The sequence below is a fragment of the Punica granatum genome, chromosome 6 (assembly GCF_007655135.1).
Source record: "Punica granatum isolate Tunisia-2019 chromosome 6, ASM765513v2, whole genome shotgun sequence".
Lineage (NCBI taxonomy): Eukaryota > Viridiplantae > Streptophyta > Magnoliopsida > Myrtales > Lythraceae > Punica > Punica granatum.
This window is the reverse complement of record NC_045132.1, coordinates 20,695,444-20,714,223: the sequence shown is the minus strand read 5'-3', so window position 1 is coordinate 20,714,223 and position 18,780 is coordinate 20,695,444. Positions and strand designations below refer to the sequence as shown.

Genomic DNA, 18,780 nt, shown 5'->3' with positions numbered 1-18,780 from the left:
CTTTGCAATAAATCCATAATTGAACTACCAGCGGGATCAACACGGCCTCCAGAAGTCAATTCGTTCAACCATGTTCTTCTCGAGAAATTAAAAAAAAAATTAAAAACGGTTTTAATCCTTAACTTTTTAGCGCTCTTTGTCACCGTTATTTTAAACCTGTTTTTTTTTCCAATCTTGTTCTCACCTTCTCGCGTCAGTACTTTTCTGGTCGTAAGAGAAGCTATTACTTAGTATAAAGATAATAAATAAAACGAAATAAAGAACGTATAAGTCCTACTAATAAGAATTAAATAGATCATCTTTTAATTTTGAGTTAGCATTTTATATTATTATTTTAGGACTTCTTCCTTAACTTCTCGTGCTTTTGTCTCTTCATGTGGGTATTTATTTTTCCCCAAAAGCGGAGATTGACGTGTGTCTAAGGGTGGCAAAAGTACACGCACCAGTAGTCTAGTCACTGGCAGTTGGCTTAGGTCTTTGGTTTTGGCTAAGACCTCGCAACTTATATACGTCAATTTTGCTATATATATATCCCTTTGTTTCTCTTCGAGCTTCAGGTGAATAAACAAGCAAGAAAGAGATCAGAGAGCCATGTTCAACACCAAGCTTGTCGCTCTCACCATCGTGTGTCTCTTCTTGGCTTCTAACTGTCAGTTAGTCTCACCGTTTCGAGCGGCCCAACTGCTCTATGCAGATCCTCCGGCAGGTACACATATGTTTCTTCCTTTGTCGTATAATTATCGTGCTGATAGAGCAATGCTTGCTAGAGTCGTGCTCAATCCAGCGTGTGCATTTTTCATCTTCAAAAATTTTCCTCTAACCCTTTAAGGACTCTAAAGATGGTGTATAAATGATTCATGTTGCTCTAGACAATGGTCACAACAAAGCCGGAGTAGGAGGAAGCCCAGTGCGACGGGACGGTGGTCATACAGGGAACACCTCGCACTCTGGGACAATGCCACCGTCGCCACCAACAGTGGCTAAGTACGCGTACAATTCCACGAACGCCACTGTTAGCTGCCAGTCCCCGCATGGATCCTCAACTTCCACCACGACGACTATCACCAGTTCGAATATCAACAGCCCGACTGGTGTCCCCACAAACACAAGTGCAACCGCAGAATGCCGGATTGTTGAATCCCCTTAGAATATACTGATCCCTCACAATTTCCACGGCCGGCTTCCTCATCTCTTATCACGCATGGAAAGGACGCCGAAAAAGTAGTTATTTGGTTTGGATTTATTATCGAATGTATATGGGGGTCTCTCTCCTCCAACCTAATAGGGCTTTCTTAAATTTGTATGCATTCATGTATGTCAGCTTGGGAATACGATATTAATTCTATCCTCAAGTTATTAATTATACATCGTCTTAAAATGGATTCACATAATATCATTCATTACTTGTTACAACAATTAATGAAATGTTACGGATCTTGGATCCCATGAAGAAAATATAATAACCCCTAGATTTATAAGGGTGAGAGTTGGGTACCACCACCTGTTTAACTTACACTTCTGGGTTGGACATGGGTCCAACTTTTGTAAACCCAGTAATACTTTAACATGGTATCAACGTGCAATTTCTACATATCATGCACGCGTTTCACTCCATTCAATTAAATTTCACACAATAGGCCTAAAAGAAATTCTAGTAACGTGTTTAGAAGAGTATTGAGCATGATTGTTAGAATCACGATTCGAATCGTAGAATCTTACGATTCTACGATTCAAGGGGTGGTTACCGATTCCGATTCTATGGCATGAATCGGAAAGGTAGAATCGTAATTGAATCGTGATTTGAATCGCAGAATCGTAGAATCAGACCGATTCTACGATTCTAGTTTCAACCCAAAGTCATATGCCCCCTCCCTTTCCCCTCTCATCTCTCTCATTGTGCAACAGTATTACTCATCGGTTCTCTTATTTTATGAAAAGTTTAAAACTTGTCTCCTGACTGTAAGTGATAGGGACTTGGAAAGTTTCTAGAACTGCTTCGAATTGAGTTCCGGCCAATTACTGATTGTCGTATGGTTTGAGATGATTTAGGCTGAAATTTTTTCGACTTTTTAGAGGCAAAGATGATTCCAAGAAGGAATAGACCAAGAAGAAGTTAGGGAGAAAAAACAACTTCGCCTATAAGATTCGTGACCACGGTACTATATCAATTTTCATTTGAGGTTTATCACCGAAAAAAAAAATTTCATTTGAGGTTGTTATAGTGGGAGCGCTTTCTTGTGAAGACTAAGCACCATCTGATTTTGACGAACAAAATAGAAAGCAACAAGATTTATCATTTGATGTTTACTTCTACTATTTCTGACATGAGATTTGATGTGTATGTATATATATATATATATGCTTTTTTTTAATTATAGGTAAAATCTTACGATTCACGATTCGATTCTACGATTCACGATTCCACGACCCTCTACCGATTCTAGGTAGAACCGCGATTCTGACAACCTTGGTATTGAGTATTGAATAATAAATAAATAAATAAATCTAACCATACCTAACAAGGTTAGCATTTCATATTAAATTGTTGTGGTTACTTTCCTAATGTAAAGTACCTTCCTTACGGATCTAGTCGTTCCCATGTCCAATTGATTTTGCTAAGGAAAGGTTCCCTAATTTCCATGTAGAACTGCCATCTCCATGCATGAGTGCGTCCAGGTACGTGCGTGAGTCTTGTCTTGGAAAGGATTAAGATCATTTCCTTGTGAGGGCTGCCAACTATGTGTCCTCAGATAATTGCCATATGATCAGCCTAGCTAAGAAATTTCTTTGATCTCCTTCTTGAATTGCCATCCCACCATAGTTGTCCAAATGGATCATGCCATGGTATCTCAGGTCGGGTTTGAGAATTCAATCATGGGCTGCTTTCTCCTTTGAGCTCCTTTATATGTCCAGAAAATGATGTTGTCTCGTGGACCTATAAGTAGACACGAATTTGATCAATTGAGTTCAATAAAGTACCACGTGGATCATGGATTCCGCAACCTACGGTAGGTGCAAAAAACGTGTGTAAACAAGATATAAGTGCAATATTATTTTGCTTTTTTGGTAAGTAAGACGAGGCCTAATTAAACCTGTACTAGATTAGTTTTTCGGTGTGTATCATGGTATCTGGAAGCCCATCGGTTCCCGACTAATTTAGTTTGAGTCGAGGTTGCATAGTAAGGGAGTAAAGCTATTACAGTATAGATTTTCTTTATGACAATACTCGGACCCGAGACATTATTTAAGGGGAATTGCATCCAATCGCTTGATCCAACCTATGTTAGCAGTACAAAATTAGTTTGTTTTGAGGTGATGCTAGTAGTCTGGTCAGATATACCATTCTTTCTAAATATAGCTCATGCAAAATGATCATAATTGACTTGCATAAAGAGTATAACCCATGCTGGACGAGTGTCTATATTTTCTCTCTCTTGCCAGAAACAAAAACCCTAGCTTAAGCCATTGCCGACGGTGCATCCAGCCCCGGCTGGAAGTGTTCGGTGGCCTTTCCTCATCCCTTCCTTTATAGTTAGCTTTCTTCCTCCTCTACTCTCAGACCGATAGGAGTGACTTTGGTGCTCCTCCCACATCTAATTCCATCTTCGTAGGTCATCCCCAACCGTCTTCGACCATTGTCTCTAGTGAACTTCCATGCTACCGAGCATTTTTATGTCGCTGCAAGCTCTGGTTTGTAGCCCCTGCTGGCCCCCTATCGTGGTTTGTTGCAACTCTGCCATTCCCACCGGTGGTCTCAAGCCGCTGCGACTTCCTCCCTCCCCTTCCCACCGCAAGTCTACAACTGGATAGTGCTCGTTATGACTAGAAATGGTCGGATCTTGCTCAAACCCAACCAAATTTAAGTAGATCGAACAAGATATGACCATTTATAGTCGGCTCTTGTTCGATCTGACTAGATCGAGCATGATCTAGCCAGAGTGGCACGACAAATCTGATTAGACCCGGCAGTTAGTCAGGTCAGTTCGGATTAGTATGAGCGAGTTAGGTTGGATCAACAGGTACCAGTCGAGTGAGACACTCGAGTCGTGTTGGGCTCTTCGGGATAGAGAAAGCCAGGTCCATCTATATCGGAGCTGTACTACGGTGTCCCAACTGTTGTAGGGGCCCTCCCTTTACTCTTCTCGATATTTTGAAGATGCTTGTGGTGGCAGCCTCTCCTCTCTATTGAGGCCGCACCCAATCCCTCTCGAGCTGCTTAGATTCTGGACAGCTCGAATGGTACTCAGGTTTACTATGCTTCGACGACGGTAGTGTAGCGACTATGGCGATATACACTTCTCTTGATGGTGTCAGCATAGTGGAAGCGCTTTCCTCCACGCCCCTCCAGTCCAGCCTCTCCCTCTGCCCCACGTGTCAGCAACAATGTTCCCGTCCACCATGATTATGATAATAGTTTCATTCGGTTTCGACTCCCCCATACCAGTCACTGGTCTGAACTGATGAAAAAAACTTGGATTCTTTGATTTGACTGTATGTCTGATTGGGTTGATTGTCGCTGATTTGAATCGATGTAGGAATCCTTGATGCTTTGCTTTGGATTCTTTGATTTGACAATCTGTCTGATTGGTTTAATTATCGCTAGTTTGATTAGATTTAGGGATCCTTGCTGCTTTGGTTTGATTGTCTAGGGATTAGGCTATTCATTGTGATCTGTGAAGGATTCTTGCACCAAATACCGGTTCAAGACCCCTCTTGCCTTTGCTTCTTTATTTCACATAGCAACACTTCTATATGGATTGCATCTGGCTCCGCTTCTTAAAATTGACTGGATCTATATAGAGTTTAGTTGTAAGAGGGTGGGAATAGATATATAGCAACTAGAAAGATTTCTCTAATTGTATATGTGTTATCATATTGTATTTTTTTACTTTGCAGTGATCCTGACAGATCTAGTGTATTTTTATGTTCCTGTAATCTTCTCTTGAAAATTTTACCATGTATTCATTTTGGTCATCAATGAACATTCATTGATTTACTTAGCCAAATAATTGACTTACATGAAGCATCAATATTGTGTACATTTGAACGACAGTAATTATAAATAAAAACAATTCAAAATGAATTCTAAGTACATAAATTATAGAAAATAAAACAATAACGTGTTTTCTTGAAAATCATGGGTTGAGGTCATTTATTTCCAGCTGGATTTGTTTGAGCCTTGCCCGTAATTACAGATCTTCACAGTTGCACAGCTGGTGGGGAATTCAAGCTGAAACTGTCACCAACAGTTTGGCAAGTTTACATTTGAATAAGTGGCTGTACATAGTTTTGATTCGACTGGATCTATATATGATTTCATAAATATATTGTTTCGAATTAAACCGAATGACTGGATTCATGTCGAACAATTCATTTGGAGTTTCTCTTGTCATGGACATATAGAATCTCTTACAAATAAATGATCATACTCTCAGTGATAATTTGGGACGTCCGGATTGCAATCGACAGATCGATCACCTTAACAATTGATCAAGCTAGTCAGCCTTCTCATGCAATAGAGAATGACAAAAAGAAAATACAAGCGAAGTCCTGGCTTTTCTGGCTCCTTGATTATAGGCCAAAAAATAATGTCAATTTAGTAGGACCAGCCGGTTGCTTTCTGTCGGAAGACTCAGAACAGTCCATATCTCACGAGTTGATATGGAAAACTCGTTATTCAACTTGCCAGAGACAGTTGAATACCCTACGAGACTAACTAAATTCAAGTCAGTTTTATGGATTGCACCATACAACAAGTAAATTACTACCGACATAAATTAGGGTTCAAGCGGTTCGACGCTTATTCTGCTTAAGTAATGTTTCTGATTCAAATTATGGTGAATGCAGGAAATCCATGTTGGGAGAGCATTATCCCTTATGGTGTTGACCCGATTAGATTTGATTAGTTAAGGTCCAATTGAATTTTCAAATATTAGGATTCACATCGAAAAAAAGAACGATAACATAATTTCATATAAGATTCTCGCAATAACCATACTTTCCAAATGCCCGCGGCTAGTAAATTTGTAGGAGCACGCTGTATAATATATATCCAGTTTTCTCCAGCAAAAATATATAAATTATTTTTCATCCAACCTCACCATAATACTAGTAGCACTTGCTATCGGTATAAAACTAAGAAGTTATAGATTCTTTTTATTTTTATTTTAGTACGCCACCAAATATTCGAAAGTTTAATGGGATCTGACTAACCCAATTCAATTGGATTGATCCAATAATGAGATAAAATTATCTCAGTGATGATTTTTTTAATTACAAAATTCGAATCTGAAACTTTATTAAAGAGAAATAAGTATCGAAACCTCTTGAATTAACCCGTATTAGTTAAGAAATCATATATTGAAAAAGAACATGTAGTCTTATCGTTCCCGTACCGTAAGGGAGATTTCCCACAGTGGAAGAACGAACGAAGACCATGGAAAAACATTCACCTGCCTCCGATGCGAGGGAAATTTACCATGCGTTTTTCCACAGAGAGCGTGGGATGTTCCCACTGGCTATTTTCCAAGCATGGTGTGTGGAATTTCTTTTTCTTTTTTTCTAACGCTCTTTCCCACGGTGTCGGCATAAGTAAGGGCGTCGGAAGTAATGGATACCATTAATCATACTTATATTATTAATATGAATACTCAGATTAATCCAATTATTATACTTACTATTATTTGAAATTTATATTGTTAGAATTAATCAAATTATAATATTAAGAGATAAATGATAAATTAGAAAAAAAAATTTAAAAAAATTTCCTATCGGGACAGTGCACGGGATCGCCTCTAGTTCGTTACCAATACAGAAGACATGGAGATTGAGACCAATGATGAATGATGATGATGGTGGTGGTGATGCTGGTGATGATGCTGGTGATGACGGCGATGATGATTATAATAATAGTAATAATAGTAACAGTAACAGTAACAGTAGTACAAAACTGAAGTCACGGCTTTCTAACTAGATTAATGCATCTCGGAAGGGAAATAGATTATCCCATTGGTCATCGAAAGATTTAAAATATCAAGGCTAAAGTTTAAGATTTCATTACCAACAAAGTGTTGATTGAGTAGTAAGTAACTCAAATCCTGTAAGGACATGAACAGAAGTACGAGTTTTTGGAGAGTACCTTTTGGGAGGAGAATAACTTTTAATAATGTTTGATATTTCGAAATTGCGTAGGCAATGTTTCTCATAATTTTAGACTTACCCAAAAAAAAGTTACGTAGCCAACTTCGACTACTCTCATTTCTTATTTCCATATTTAACATTTTTTCAGTTTAATTCAACAAAATTCCATCTAAGATCCGCAAATTTGGCCTACATTTGCCTGAAAAGGTCCTCCAACTCCAAGTTTTGGGTTTATTTCTCTAAGAAAAGGAACATATGCCCAGAAAAACTCACAAATAAAACATAATTGCCATGTTTTTATATAGAACGATGAAAATAACACAACTTACAAATGAGAGCAGAAAATTGGAGAAACCTCAGCAACCAATTGAGCTCCAAGTGCAAAAGCTCTTCATTTACTGAAATGATCACTTTTAATTTTTATCTTCTTTTTCTGTAAGTAGTTTCCCACGGTGCTGTCAATTTTTTTTTCCTTAATCTTATGGACGGTTTACCCGTGGACCCACCAGTAAAATAATATATATATATATATACACATATATATACATATGTATCTGTATTTTTTTCTACGTGTTTTGAGTCTCCTATCCTAAGCGTGGGAAAAGTGCGTAGAAAAATATTCCCAAAAACTTTGAGGCGTGGGAAAGCCAAGGGTAATTTCCCATGGGTCTCGGTCTCCGGAATGATAATTTTGAAAGAGTCGGTGCCATCGCTTTCAAGATTTTTGTGAATAATAAAGTTCCAATTTCACCAGAAAAGGAAAAAATGTTCTCAATTTTCATAACTATATGTTAATAAAAGTTTAGATTGATAGATGGTACTGAACATATACATGTTGACCTAAATCATCTTATAGCGAAAATGAGAAATTAAAAATCAATGTGCCATTATTAAATTAGAATTGAGTGATTCATTCGATCATACAAGCAAATAATCCGTTATCAGCAGTTGATTGATATTGTCGACAACCACCCCATATTTTCTCACACAAAAATAGACCGGGCATGTTCAAGCGGACTTTCATATATGTTAGATGGCTTATTTTGGTGGTGGACTCTGATATTGTTTAGCGATTCATTACTGATCGCGCTTATTGTGCACCTGCTTTGCTATTAATGGTGATTCAATACTTGGGGGTGGTTGTTGTTGAGAGATCGGAATGCATCATCATATTCAGCCAGAGAGAGAGAGATTGGAATGTACAAGTGGTTCAAACCTATCAGGAAGGGAACATGTGTGTAAACTGACTGGTGCGACGGTTAGGAGAACTATTACCGAGAACTCACTTTTATCATTTTCCACCTACAAGTGACATTATATTTTGAATAATATGATACAATCATGTAAATTAGGCTAATGTATGATATTTGTGCACGCATTTTCTCTTTCTTGCTTTAGAAGAGTTTCGGCGTGCATGAGAGCTTTGGCTAATAACATACAACCAGTTATTGAATGTTTCTTTTATGGGTGTGCACCTTAATATTCGGAAGTTTATTGGGTTCTGATTAATGCAGTTCGAGTGAATGGGCACATTAAGGAGTAAAAATCTCCCAACATGAATTTTTTCGTTCACAAGACTCAAATCTAAAATATTACTTGAGAGAAACAAGTGTCAACTCGGTCCTCACTACGTCCATAAAACTCATACAGCGTTCACCTCAACCTTCACCTTCACCTTCACGGCAGCGGGATGACTCTCCAGTTCCCAGCTCAATATATAGTCCACTCCCCGATCTCCCCTGGCTGTAGTAAGCTAACTCCCCAACCGGTCCTCCTCTGTTCTCAAGGGAAAAGCTCATTCTGATGGCCGTTTTCCGTTCCCGGACCTCTGCTCTGTTTCTTCTTCTTCTTGTTCTTCTATTTCATCTTCCTCTGCTCTTTTCTGGTCGCGAATTGGAGAAAAAACATGTTCACGGGGCAGACATGGGGTTGAACAGCTATCGCCATATGCTCAAAATGAAGTCTCTAGTCCCAGCATCTACCTGCAACCCTCCTCCCACAGGTACTTAGGCAAGTCTTCTTTATCGGTATTCGATGCACAAATATAATCAGGTTTCTCGAAATAGCCTGGCGTAAACTCGTACATTTGTCTAGATCTAGGTGGCCGCATTACATTTGAGAGTAAATGGTAGTTTACATTATAGAACCTTTTCGAACAATGAGCCATTCAGGACAGTGGTGGAGATGCATCACGCTCTGGAAACTCGAAGATCCCGAACAAGGATTTTCTTGGTTTTCTAATCTCGTATTTCAGGCATCTATTGTCGCAACACATAGTATTTGGGTATTAGGAACTTATATGCTATTTGACCCGGTAGGCATCACAGAAGAGCACATCACAAGGCCGTTAAGAGGATATTTCTAATGAATTGCAAACATTGCAGAACGAGTTGGATCACTACCTTTAGTTCACAGGCAAGGGCCCGGCTCACCGCTCCTCGAGGAAAGGCCGCAACGCCGCAACTCAACCTTGATATTCCTGTGGGACCAGCCTCGAATTAACTCCATCAGACGTTCTCTCGCCTCATCATCATCATCACCTTCCAGCATTGGAAATGACCTTGATGGCACTAACCTCAGGATACCTGTTATCCCCTCTGAAGGGGGAAGGGAGTACGTGGTCACAGTTGGCCTCGGCACTCCCACACGTGATCTTCCAATGATATTTGACACAGGTAGTAACCTGACGTGGACCCAGTGCCTGCCCTGCCCTACTCAAGGCTGCTGTCCCCAGATTGACCGTTGTTTTGAACCATCCAAGTCCTCCACCTACTCCGACCCATCATGCTCTCCGAGTTGCAACTACAGTGCCTCCTATGCAGATAACTCCTTCTCCTATGGATACTATGCGCAGGACACCCTCACGCTTAGTGCCGATTATACATTTCCAAACTTCATCTTTGGCTGTGGACAGAACAATAGCGATGGTTTCAGCAACAACGCCGGCATTTTAGGCCTTGCTCGAGGTGATTATTCCTTGATTTCACAAACGACAAGCACTTTTGCACTGATTTTCTGCTATTGTATTCCTCCCACATACAATGGACAGGGCTACCTCCTTTTTGGTATGGGAGCTCTTAAAAACTGCCAAACCAATCAGTACACCAGTATCTTGCCTGACCAGACTAAGCCGTCCTGGTACTTCGTCGAACTCCTTGGAATCACCATTGGGAATCAAACACTAGAGTTTTCAGAGTTGGTACCGTCATCTTCTTCTTCTAGGACTATAATCGACTCCGGGACCACTATCAGTCGCCTTCCTCCCTCAGTCTACGCAGCACTTCGGGATGAATTCAAGAAAGAGATGTCAGAGTATCCCGTTGCTCGGCAACACCTGCCTTCTCTAGGCTTGGATACGTGCTATAACCTCGAGGGTTATGACAGCGTGGCCTTACCGAAGGTGGTTCTGAATTTCGATGGTGCCGATGTCAATGTTGACCCATCTGGAGTTGTTTGGAGGGAGAGCGACTCTCAAGTCTGCTTGGCTTTCACACCAAAGGAGAAGGAGAATGACCAGACCATAATTGGCAGCACGCAGCAGAGGAACCTCAACATTCTATACAACATACAGGAGAACAAGGTTGAGTTCGGGACTGGCAGCTGTGGCAGTTGAAAAAGGGCTATAAAATGCCCAGGATGTTAGTAATATTACATGAAGCTTGGGCAAAGATTGTTGTGTGTCGGAAGAACTCCTATCATATATGAAAGAAGGAAAAAAAATGATTCTAGCATGATATTTTTTTTTTCATGTTGTCAGTCGTCTACAACCTCAGCATGTACCAATTTTATGTTCTTAGATCAATTGGCAATGAATGATATGGTCATTTGAGATTTCACATTGATCAGAATCTTTGACAGAGGATAGGTTATGGAACATGTCCTTAGTTCATCAAGAACTGGTCCAAAGCTGCAATTTGATCCTAATTATCTACCACAAAAGAATATAATAATTACATAAAACAGTGACTATGTATGTTCCTTCTTACTATGGAAAACACAGTGCACCTGCTAATTATCAGATTGAGACAACTATTGATTAGATACAATAAAAATCAAATATCTATCAATAATAGAATAAAGATATGAGTAATTGCACTGGTAATCCAAAAAGTTTTACAAATGTTTCAAAATGGTACAAAGTTTGTTTTGCTACTTGATGGTATAAAATGTTTCAAAGTTGTTTCAGTATAGTACAAACCGTCATCTTGCCATTGACACCGTCAAGCCGACGCTGATGGTGCAAAACTGATTTTTGTGGGACGTTACATGATGGTGCAAAATGTTTTTAAGTTGTAATTTAATAGTACAAAATGTTTTATGTACGTTACATGATGGTGCAAAATTTACAGATCTTGTAAAGGACGACTTGACAGTGTCAATAGCGAGATGGCAGTTTGTACTATACTGAAATAACTTTGAAACATTTTGTACTATCAAGTAGAAAAAAATACTTTTTGTACCATATTGAAACATTTGTAAAATTTTTTGGACCATCAGTGCAATTTACCCTAAAGATATATACACATCTACTGTACATATTTCGCACTAGAAATGGTTTCAAATTGTGTATGAAGGCTGTTTTGGCCGTCGTGTCTGAAATTGGAGGAGGAGGAGGAGTACGAGGAGGCGGTGATGGAGATGCGAGATGAGGAGGAGATTGTATTAAGCTCTTACCTCCATGAATCTCACTTCTTTTGGTTTTAGCAGTGGCACAATCTCTGGTAAAACCTACCAAGCAGAAAACAGGTTGCATAACATTTATTACGTACTTACATTGTTGTTTTTATTTGCATTTATTTTGCTTACAAGGATGTCAATCCCCTCAAATGCCTCAGTTGAACCCTTTGGTGGTGTATACTTGATCTTCTTCATTCACCTAGACGAATGACAAAAATTTAAATTATTAAACTCAAGCAGAATGCATGCTAGGTGGGCTCCGTCTTCAGTATGTTTAAACTTGTGGACTTAGTCATAAGTGTCAGGGAAAGGGACCTAAACTCGGATGGCAATTATATTCAGCAATTGGATCATCAATTACTGTGACGAAATGCAATCAGAATAACTCAGAGTTCACAGCAACGAGAAGGCATGAGATGTGGCAAGAGAGCAGAGCTGCCTGTAAATCATCACCCTGTCTTCTTCCTTGTGCTTTCACTCTCTCTTTGGTTTATGCTACTCTCAATAGGGCCTGCTGTATATTTAACAAGGAGAATCAGTGGAAGTCTTTGGGATGAATTCAAGAAACATATGCCTTCTTTATGCCTAGATATATACGTGCTATAACCTCAAGAAAGAGATCAGGGAGCCAAAGCACCAACCATGCTCAACACCAAGCTTGTCGCTCTCACCATCGCCTGTCTTCTTGGCATTGAACTATCAGTTAATCTCTCCGTCTTGAGCGGTCCGACTGCTCTATGAGTATCCTCCAGCAGGTACACATGCATTTCTTCCTTTGTCGCATAATTATTGTGCAGATAGTGCAATGCTTACTAAAGTCGAGCTTCATCCAGCATGTGCTTTTTGTCTTCAAAAATTTTCCTTTTAAGTACACTAAAGATGTGTATATATGATTCATGTTGTTCTAGACAATGGTCACAAGAAACTCGGAGCAGCAGGAAGCTAGACGCCAAGGACTGTTCTTGAACAGGGAGCACCTCGCCCACCGGGACAATCTTGATGTCACTGCCTCCAACTTCGACGACTAAGTTCACATACGATTCAAAGCTGTCAACGCAAGCGGCCCGTTGTCGCATGCACCCACGACTGTCACCGTGTCCACTATCACCAGGTCGAGTGTCACCTGGTCAAATGTCACCAGGCCGACTCGTGTGACCACAAACAGACCGAAGTTCTGGAATCCATCCACCACTATCACTGCAAACGGCCCAAGTGTTGGATCCCCTTGGAGTATACTGATCCTTGACCATTTTCGTTCCATATTTGTGAAGATGTGTCACAATTAATTGAGCATATACGATGATGTGATTTGCTAAGACTCACGGTAAGTATCGATGTGCGGAATCGGGGGTGGCGAAAATATAAATGCCATGACACTATCAATATCAGAAAAGCGTCTACTACACTCTTTAATCACGGCAAGATGAACATCTATAGATAACCGCCGGAGGGAGTGGAGGTTTAATTAGGTGCATCATACACGTACAATCGGGCCGTATATATACCATCATCATATTGATGATCTCTACATCTCTATGGGTGGTGTTGGGCGGGGAACCCAAAATCACCCGAAATCCCCGCATGTGAGAGCTTAACCAAGTGGAGCAATCAACAAATATAACCAATAAGAGCACCAAAATAAGAAATGGACACCAAACCTCCTCGATGTGAGGAGTAAAACAGCCCGACAAGGGCAACCACAAAACTCCACTATCAACAATAACCGGGAGTACACATGGAGTTCTTCCCTAGCAATTAACAACTAGGGGCATATACAACTCAATCAGCTTAAATCTCATAAAGTATCAACTTCTTGGCAACCACAACTAAATCACAACACTAGAACTTGGGTTGAAGAGATTTCCCCAAACACAGAGGAGCAAACTGTCGTGGCTCAAAACGCGATACAGCTCTTCTTTTCCAATCGTTACCGTTCAGAATGAATAGCTACGACTGTAGAACCTTCCCTCAAATTTTGAGCACGATCCAACGGTGAAACAAATCGGACCAGCGATTTTCCCGAAGCTGGTCGGAGCAGAAACTGACAGATGACTCCTCCTCTGCTTGCTGCTGCTGCTGCTGATCTGCATCCACTGCTCCTGGGCGAAAATCTGCATTCTATTAAGTCCATCGGCTTAAGCTCGATAACTATCCATGTGCTTTTTTTATGCACATGGGCCTTGGTCACCCTCCACATAGGAGAGACCGGCCCAACAGGTGGTAGTCAGTGGACTTGATGCATTTGGTGCACAGTACCCGATTGATTTCTTCCCTCGCCACCCCCATTATAAATGGACATCCACTGTCATGCCATTCTTTCATCTTCCTTCATTCCTTCCTTCTCGCTGCTACGTATCAAATCACTCCCGCCATTGCTCTGCTTGCTTCTGTTCTGCCCGACCAAAGTGCCATTCCACCTCCGTCAGAGCACAAGGGACCTTAGGGAGTATGGAAGGCTGAGATATCTCATAGATATGACCCAGCTTGAAGTCGACTCATGGCCTCCCGAGCCCCTGGACGCCGGCAGCTGCGGCTCCAGCTCCTTGGATTGAGCTACATCCTCATAGGGCAGCGTATTGAGGCCCAGCTGCTGTGGGAGGCTCTCCAGGGGCTGGAACTTGGTGCAAGTTCGGACTGCTCGTGACATCTCCGTGCCGGGGGTCTTGGACCGTGACTATGGCCTCCCCGGCTACGTCAACGTTTGTCTCTCTGTCTCTCTCCCAGCCCCTCTTTGTCTCTCCCGACGTCCCTTTCTCTCTTTCTCTGCACCTCTCTCTCTGCTCCGGAGCACCTCTCTCTGCAGCAGCTTTCTCTCTCCACCTATCTCTCTGCACCTCTCTCTTGGCGTGCCTTTCCCTCTAGGGAGCAGAGCTATGCTCCGGAGCAGAGGCCCGGATCCGGGCCTCCCCTGCTTGAGGTCGAGCTCGCCGGCATTTGCATGCAAGGCCCGCGACCTTACTGGCCGCGCAACTGCCGTCCTTTGGCCGCCCCGTCCTCGAGCTCCTGCCTCCCGGCTCCCGTCCAGTACAGTGAAGTTCCGGCCCCGGTCCTTGAGGACGAGTCCTCGAGCTCCTGCCTCGAGCTCCTCCAGCCTGTTGCGCACCTGCCTCGAGCTCCTCCAGCCCGCTGCGCTCTTGCCTTCGGCCCTTGCTGTTCTCTCCCGCCGCTGCTGTTCTCTCCTGCGCGCTTCTTCTGATCTGCTCTTGCTGTCCTCGCCCGATCTCTCCCCTGCTGAGCTCCCTTGGCTAGCCCAAGCCCTCTGTCTTCCGTCTCCCGAGCTCTCCCTGTTCTATCTGCAGCTGCCCTTCTTCCGAGCTTTGGTGATAGCAGCTCAGGTATATATATATATATACCTGACATGCGTTTCTAGTAGGGTTAAAATCTGGTTCCCGTTTGTCTTCACTTCCTCCTTGATATGCTCCAATCGGGTGATCCTTTCCTCCACCGTAGTCATGGTGTGCTCCATCCGCACAATTCATTCGCCCAAGATTTGTGTCTGCAATTGATGTTGGTTCTGCTCCATCCTATCAGCAAGGTACCTTAAAAACAACACAAAACAAAACAAAAGGGCGAAGTGAGTAGCTTGAAGACAAACATCGATGCACTCGAAATCATTTGGCTCGAAATATTATCATGATTCACATTGTATGGACCCTTTTGTAACACGTGAGAAAAACACGATTTCAATTTTTTGGAATTGGTGATCCTGTAACAAAAGTTCTAAGGCTTAAGTATCATCCCACGATTCCCTTAACATGGAGCAGGTATATTGCACTTCTTGGCAAACACTCTATACCCATTTGGACACTCTAGCAAACATCGAAACGACGTCGGCTTGGCAACCTACAAACGAAGTCGGCTTCTTTGCCTTAGTCAGTGTTCTTCCTGCTGATCGAAACCATCCTCGAGTCGAATCTCAAATTCCCAAATCCATTTGAAACCCTAATCCCCAAATTGCCAAATTCCTCCAATCCAACTGAAAACCCTAAGCCTCAAATTCCGTAAATCCTCCAATCAAATCCCAAAATCGTTCAATCGAATCGAACCGTGAACCCTAATCCCCAAATTCCCAAAATCGTCCAATCGAACTGTAAACCCTAATCCCCAAATTCCCAAAATGCTCCAATCGAACCGTAAACCCTAATCTCCAAATTCCTACCAAATTCCCAAAATCCTCCAGCTGATTGCGATCCCAATTTCGAGCACCATGAGTTGCAAACCTCAGTCACAATGGAGCAGTGATAATCATCGTCGCTTGTGGGAGGATTCAGTCGTGTATCCCAAGAGAAGGAGAACGAGCAGTTAGAGCATGTCCAATGACGAAGATGGAGGAAATTGCGAATTTGCGAGAATTAGGGTTGATTGAATTTGGGAATTTATCGAAAAATTAGGGTTTCGTTCTTGGAAGGAAGAACACTGACAAGTTGCCAAGCTGACGTCGTTTCTAAGTCCGCCAGGGCAGCTGGCAAACGCCGCCGTTTTTTTGTGGCCAAAAGGATTGAAACGACGTCGTTTTGCGTTTTTGGGTCTGTAGGCCAAGGTTGCACGGCGTCGTTTTCGTTTTTTCGTGTTCAGGAACCAAAACGACATCGTTTTGGTGATGACGTGGCATAATTTTGACGCAATTTCCGCGAACTCAGCTTCCACGTCAGATTTTCGTTCGAGGACTTGACGTCAGGACCAAAGTGTTAGACGGAATTGAAATTGATGGATCAAATTCCTAGTTTTGAAAATTCAAGTAGTCAAGTGGTGGCTATTGAACAATTCAAGGACTAAAGTGTTAGTGGTTTCCATTTTATATCTAATCAAAAAAATTAGAAGATACAAGTAAAATAATTTTCCTATTGTCCATCCTTGATACTAATAAGCGATTTAAACAAGCACACGCAATTGGTACACAATAGAAAAATATGCGCATGATGGGCTTAGAGCTTTCTACGGTTGGGTGCTACCTATACGTGCAGGTCCTTGGCTCGTAGTTTCCAGTTGCCCCAAAGGAGGGGTCATCAAACTTTTGAGTTGAGCGGGAGTCATTCAGAACCGTTTCCGATGAGAACCCTCACACGTGCGTACCCTCATTGATCCTCCCTATCGAATCCTAATAGGATTCCTATCATCGGTCTGGAGTCAATCGGATTATTTGGTTTGTAGTGCTAATTTAAAATTGCGCACTCAAGGGGCTAGTACACACAAAGTCAGCACTATGATTTTTTAAGAACCTAGGATTCTGGGCTTAAGTCCTCTTATAGATCCCCAGTAGAGTCATCAAGCTGTCGCATGATGTGATTTTTAGGCCTCCGCCATGACTCGAAATTCAGTTAGTTTGTGTGGCATGTGACCTAATTGGTTTGGAGTCACAACTACACCATTTTGTTTAACCGGTGAGCCACCTAAGTCACCTATAGGGTCAGTATACTAATCGTCTAAGATATTAAGTTTGACTTGGCCTTCTAACAAGGGAAATGAGTCATGTGGTTTTGTTATGAGATTAAAGGCCAGCAAGTCAATAACTCGATTTTTTGGTATCTTCCTAGACTCCTAATAGTTCTAACACTTTTATTTTTTGGAAGTCGAATTATTAATCCTAGGGTCGAGTCCATATTCGCGAATGTACAAGGAAATAATGGACAAATTACAAACTTCGCATGATGCCCACACATTCGAGCCGAATAGATAAATAGGCTATACATTCATGCCAATTATTCACACAATGGGCCGAGTGGACTTAGAAATGGGCCTAGGCCCCAAAGAGAAGAAAATGAGTCTAGAGCCCATAATGTAGAAAAATTCTAAGTTTATATTCCTTTATCTACACATTTTATTCACAGTTTTCCGATTTTTCTCAATTTTATTAACAAGGCCATATCTACTTGAATTAGCCAATTAATCGAAAAATCTATAAAAATAGTCCTAGTTCGATTAGATCCGAGGACTCAATTAGTGGGTTTATTACCCATTAATCCCCATGATTATGTGTCAGTATGCATGATTAACCATTTATTAATCAATTTAAACATAAAATCGAATTTTGATCCATTAAGTCAAGTGATCTACTTTCACCGGTTTAAGGGTCCTGGATTCTAATGACCCGCCCTCAAGGTCACAAAGACCTTCCTAAGGGCCTAAGACACTCTAATGGTATCTAATTACCCCTAGGCCTATGTGATTAAGCCAAATGTACATGACTATTACCAATTGACACAACAATTTCATGGTTTGACCAATTTTGACTCAATTGATTACTAATTATAGACAAGTTCGGCCTTATACACATTAAGGTAGGTATTTACACTAATTAAGCCTAAGGACATCCAATTAGACTCAATTAGACACCAATTCCTAAGGCCGAAATACTAATTAAGTCAATTTCACCTAAATCGATTAATTACTTCTAATTAGACTCTAATTACGCAAAATCGGACCTAATTGGACACTAAACCACTCGGCCACATCATCATTCACACAATCGAGAGCTCCCCTTATCAATTGAAGCAAAAATCGAAGGGTTTGACCACAATTAGGCCTTATTACACAAGAGGATCGATTAATCGATCCAATTAGCATACAATCAAGCCTAATTGACCCCCAAATCACTCAATTGACTCTCGGATCAACTCAGCAAAAAATTTTCAGCGTGCTTAAGAGGTCAATTTTGAGCTAATTAAGGCCAACTGAACCTAATTAAGCCTAATTCCATACAATAGGAAGTTAATTACCCCTAATTAGACCTAATCAAGTAACAAATCATCAAATTAACTCATCTAAGCTTAATTAACAGAAAATTACAGAATGTACGCAAGTTCAATTTCATGTTAATTTCATCTAATTAAGCAAATTCAAGCCTAATTACTCATAGCCAAGTTCGTAGTTAGTCCGATTATACACAATTTGAGCCAATTGGACTAAATCACCGCATTACAAAAATATTAACACTAGTGATTAAGCAAGATTAAGCCCAATTAG

At 41.2% G+C, this 18,780-nt stretch overlaps 2 protein-coding genes across 2 annotated transcripts; both read left to right on the top strand.

Moving 5' to 3' along the window:
- Positions 1 to 550: 550 nt before the first annotated feature.
- On the top strand, positions 551 to 1,381 carry LOC116211902. The gene is made up of 2 exons (XM_031546441.1): positions 551 to 706; positions 870 to 1,381. Exons 1-2 carry the CDS (start codon positions 592 to 594, stop codon positions 1,145 to 1,147), a joined length of 393 nt encoding a protein of 130 aa, XP_031402301.1. The 5' UTR covers positions 551 to 591; the 3' UTR covers positions 1,148 to 1,381.
- A 7,421-nt stretch (positions 1,382 to 8,802) lies between these two features.
- LOC116210158 (aspartyl protease family protein At5g10770-like) lies at positions 8,803 to 10,976 on the top strand. Its single transcript, XM_031543980.1, has 2 exons — positions 8,803 to 9,142; positions 9,525 to 10,976. The coding sequence occupies exons 1-2, from the start codon at positions 8,944 to 8,946 to the stop codon at positions 10,751 to 10,753; spliced, it is 1,428 nt and encodes a 475-aa protein (XP_031399840.1). The 5' UTR covers positions 8,803 to 8,943; the 3' UTR covers positions 10,754 to 10,976.
- The last annotated feature ends 7,804 nt before the right edge of the window (positions 10,977 to 18,780 follow it).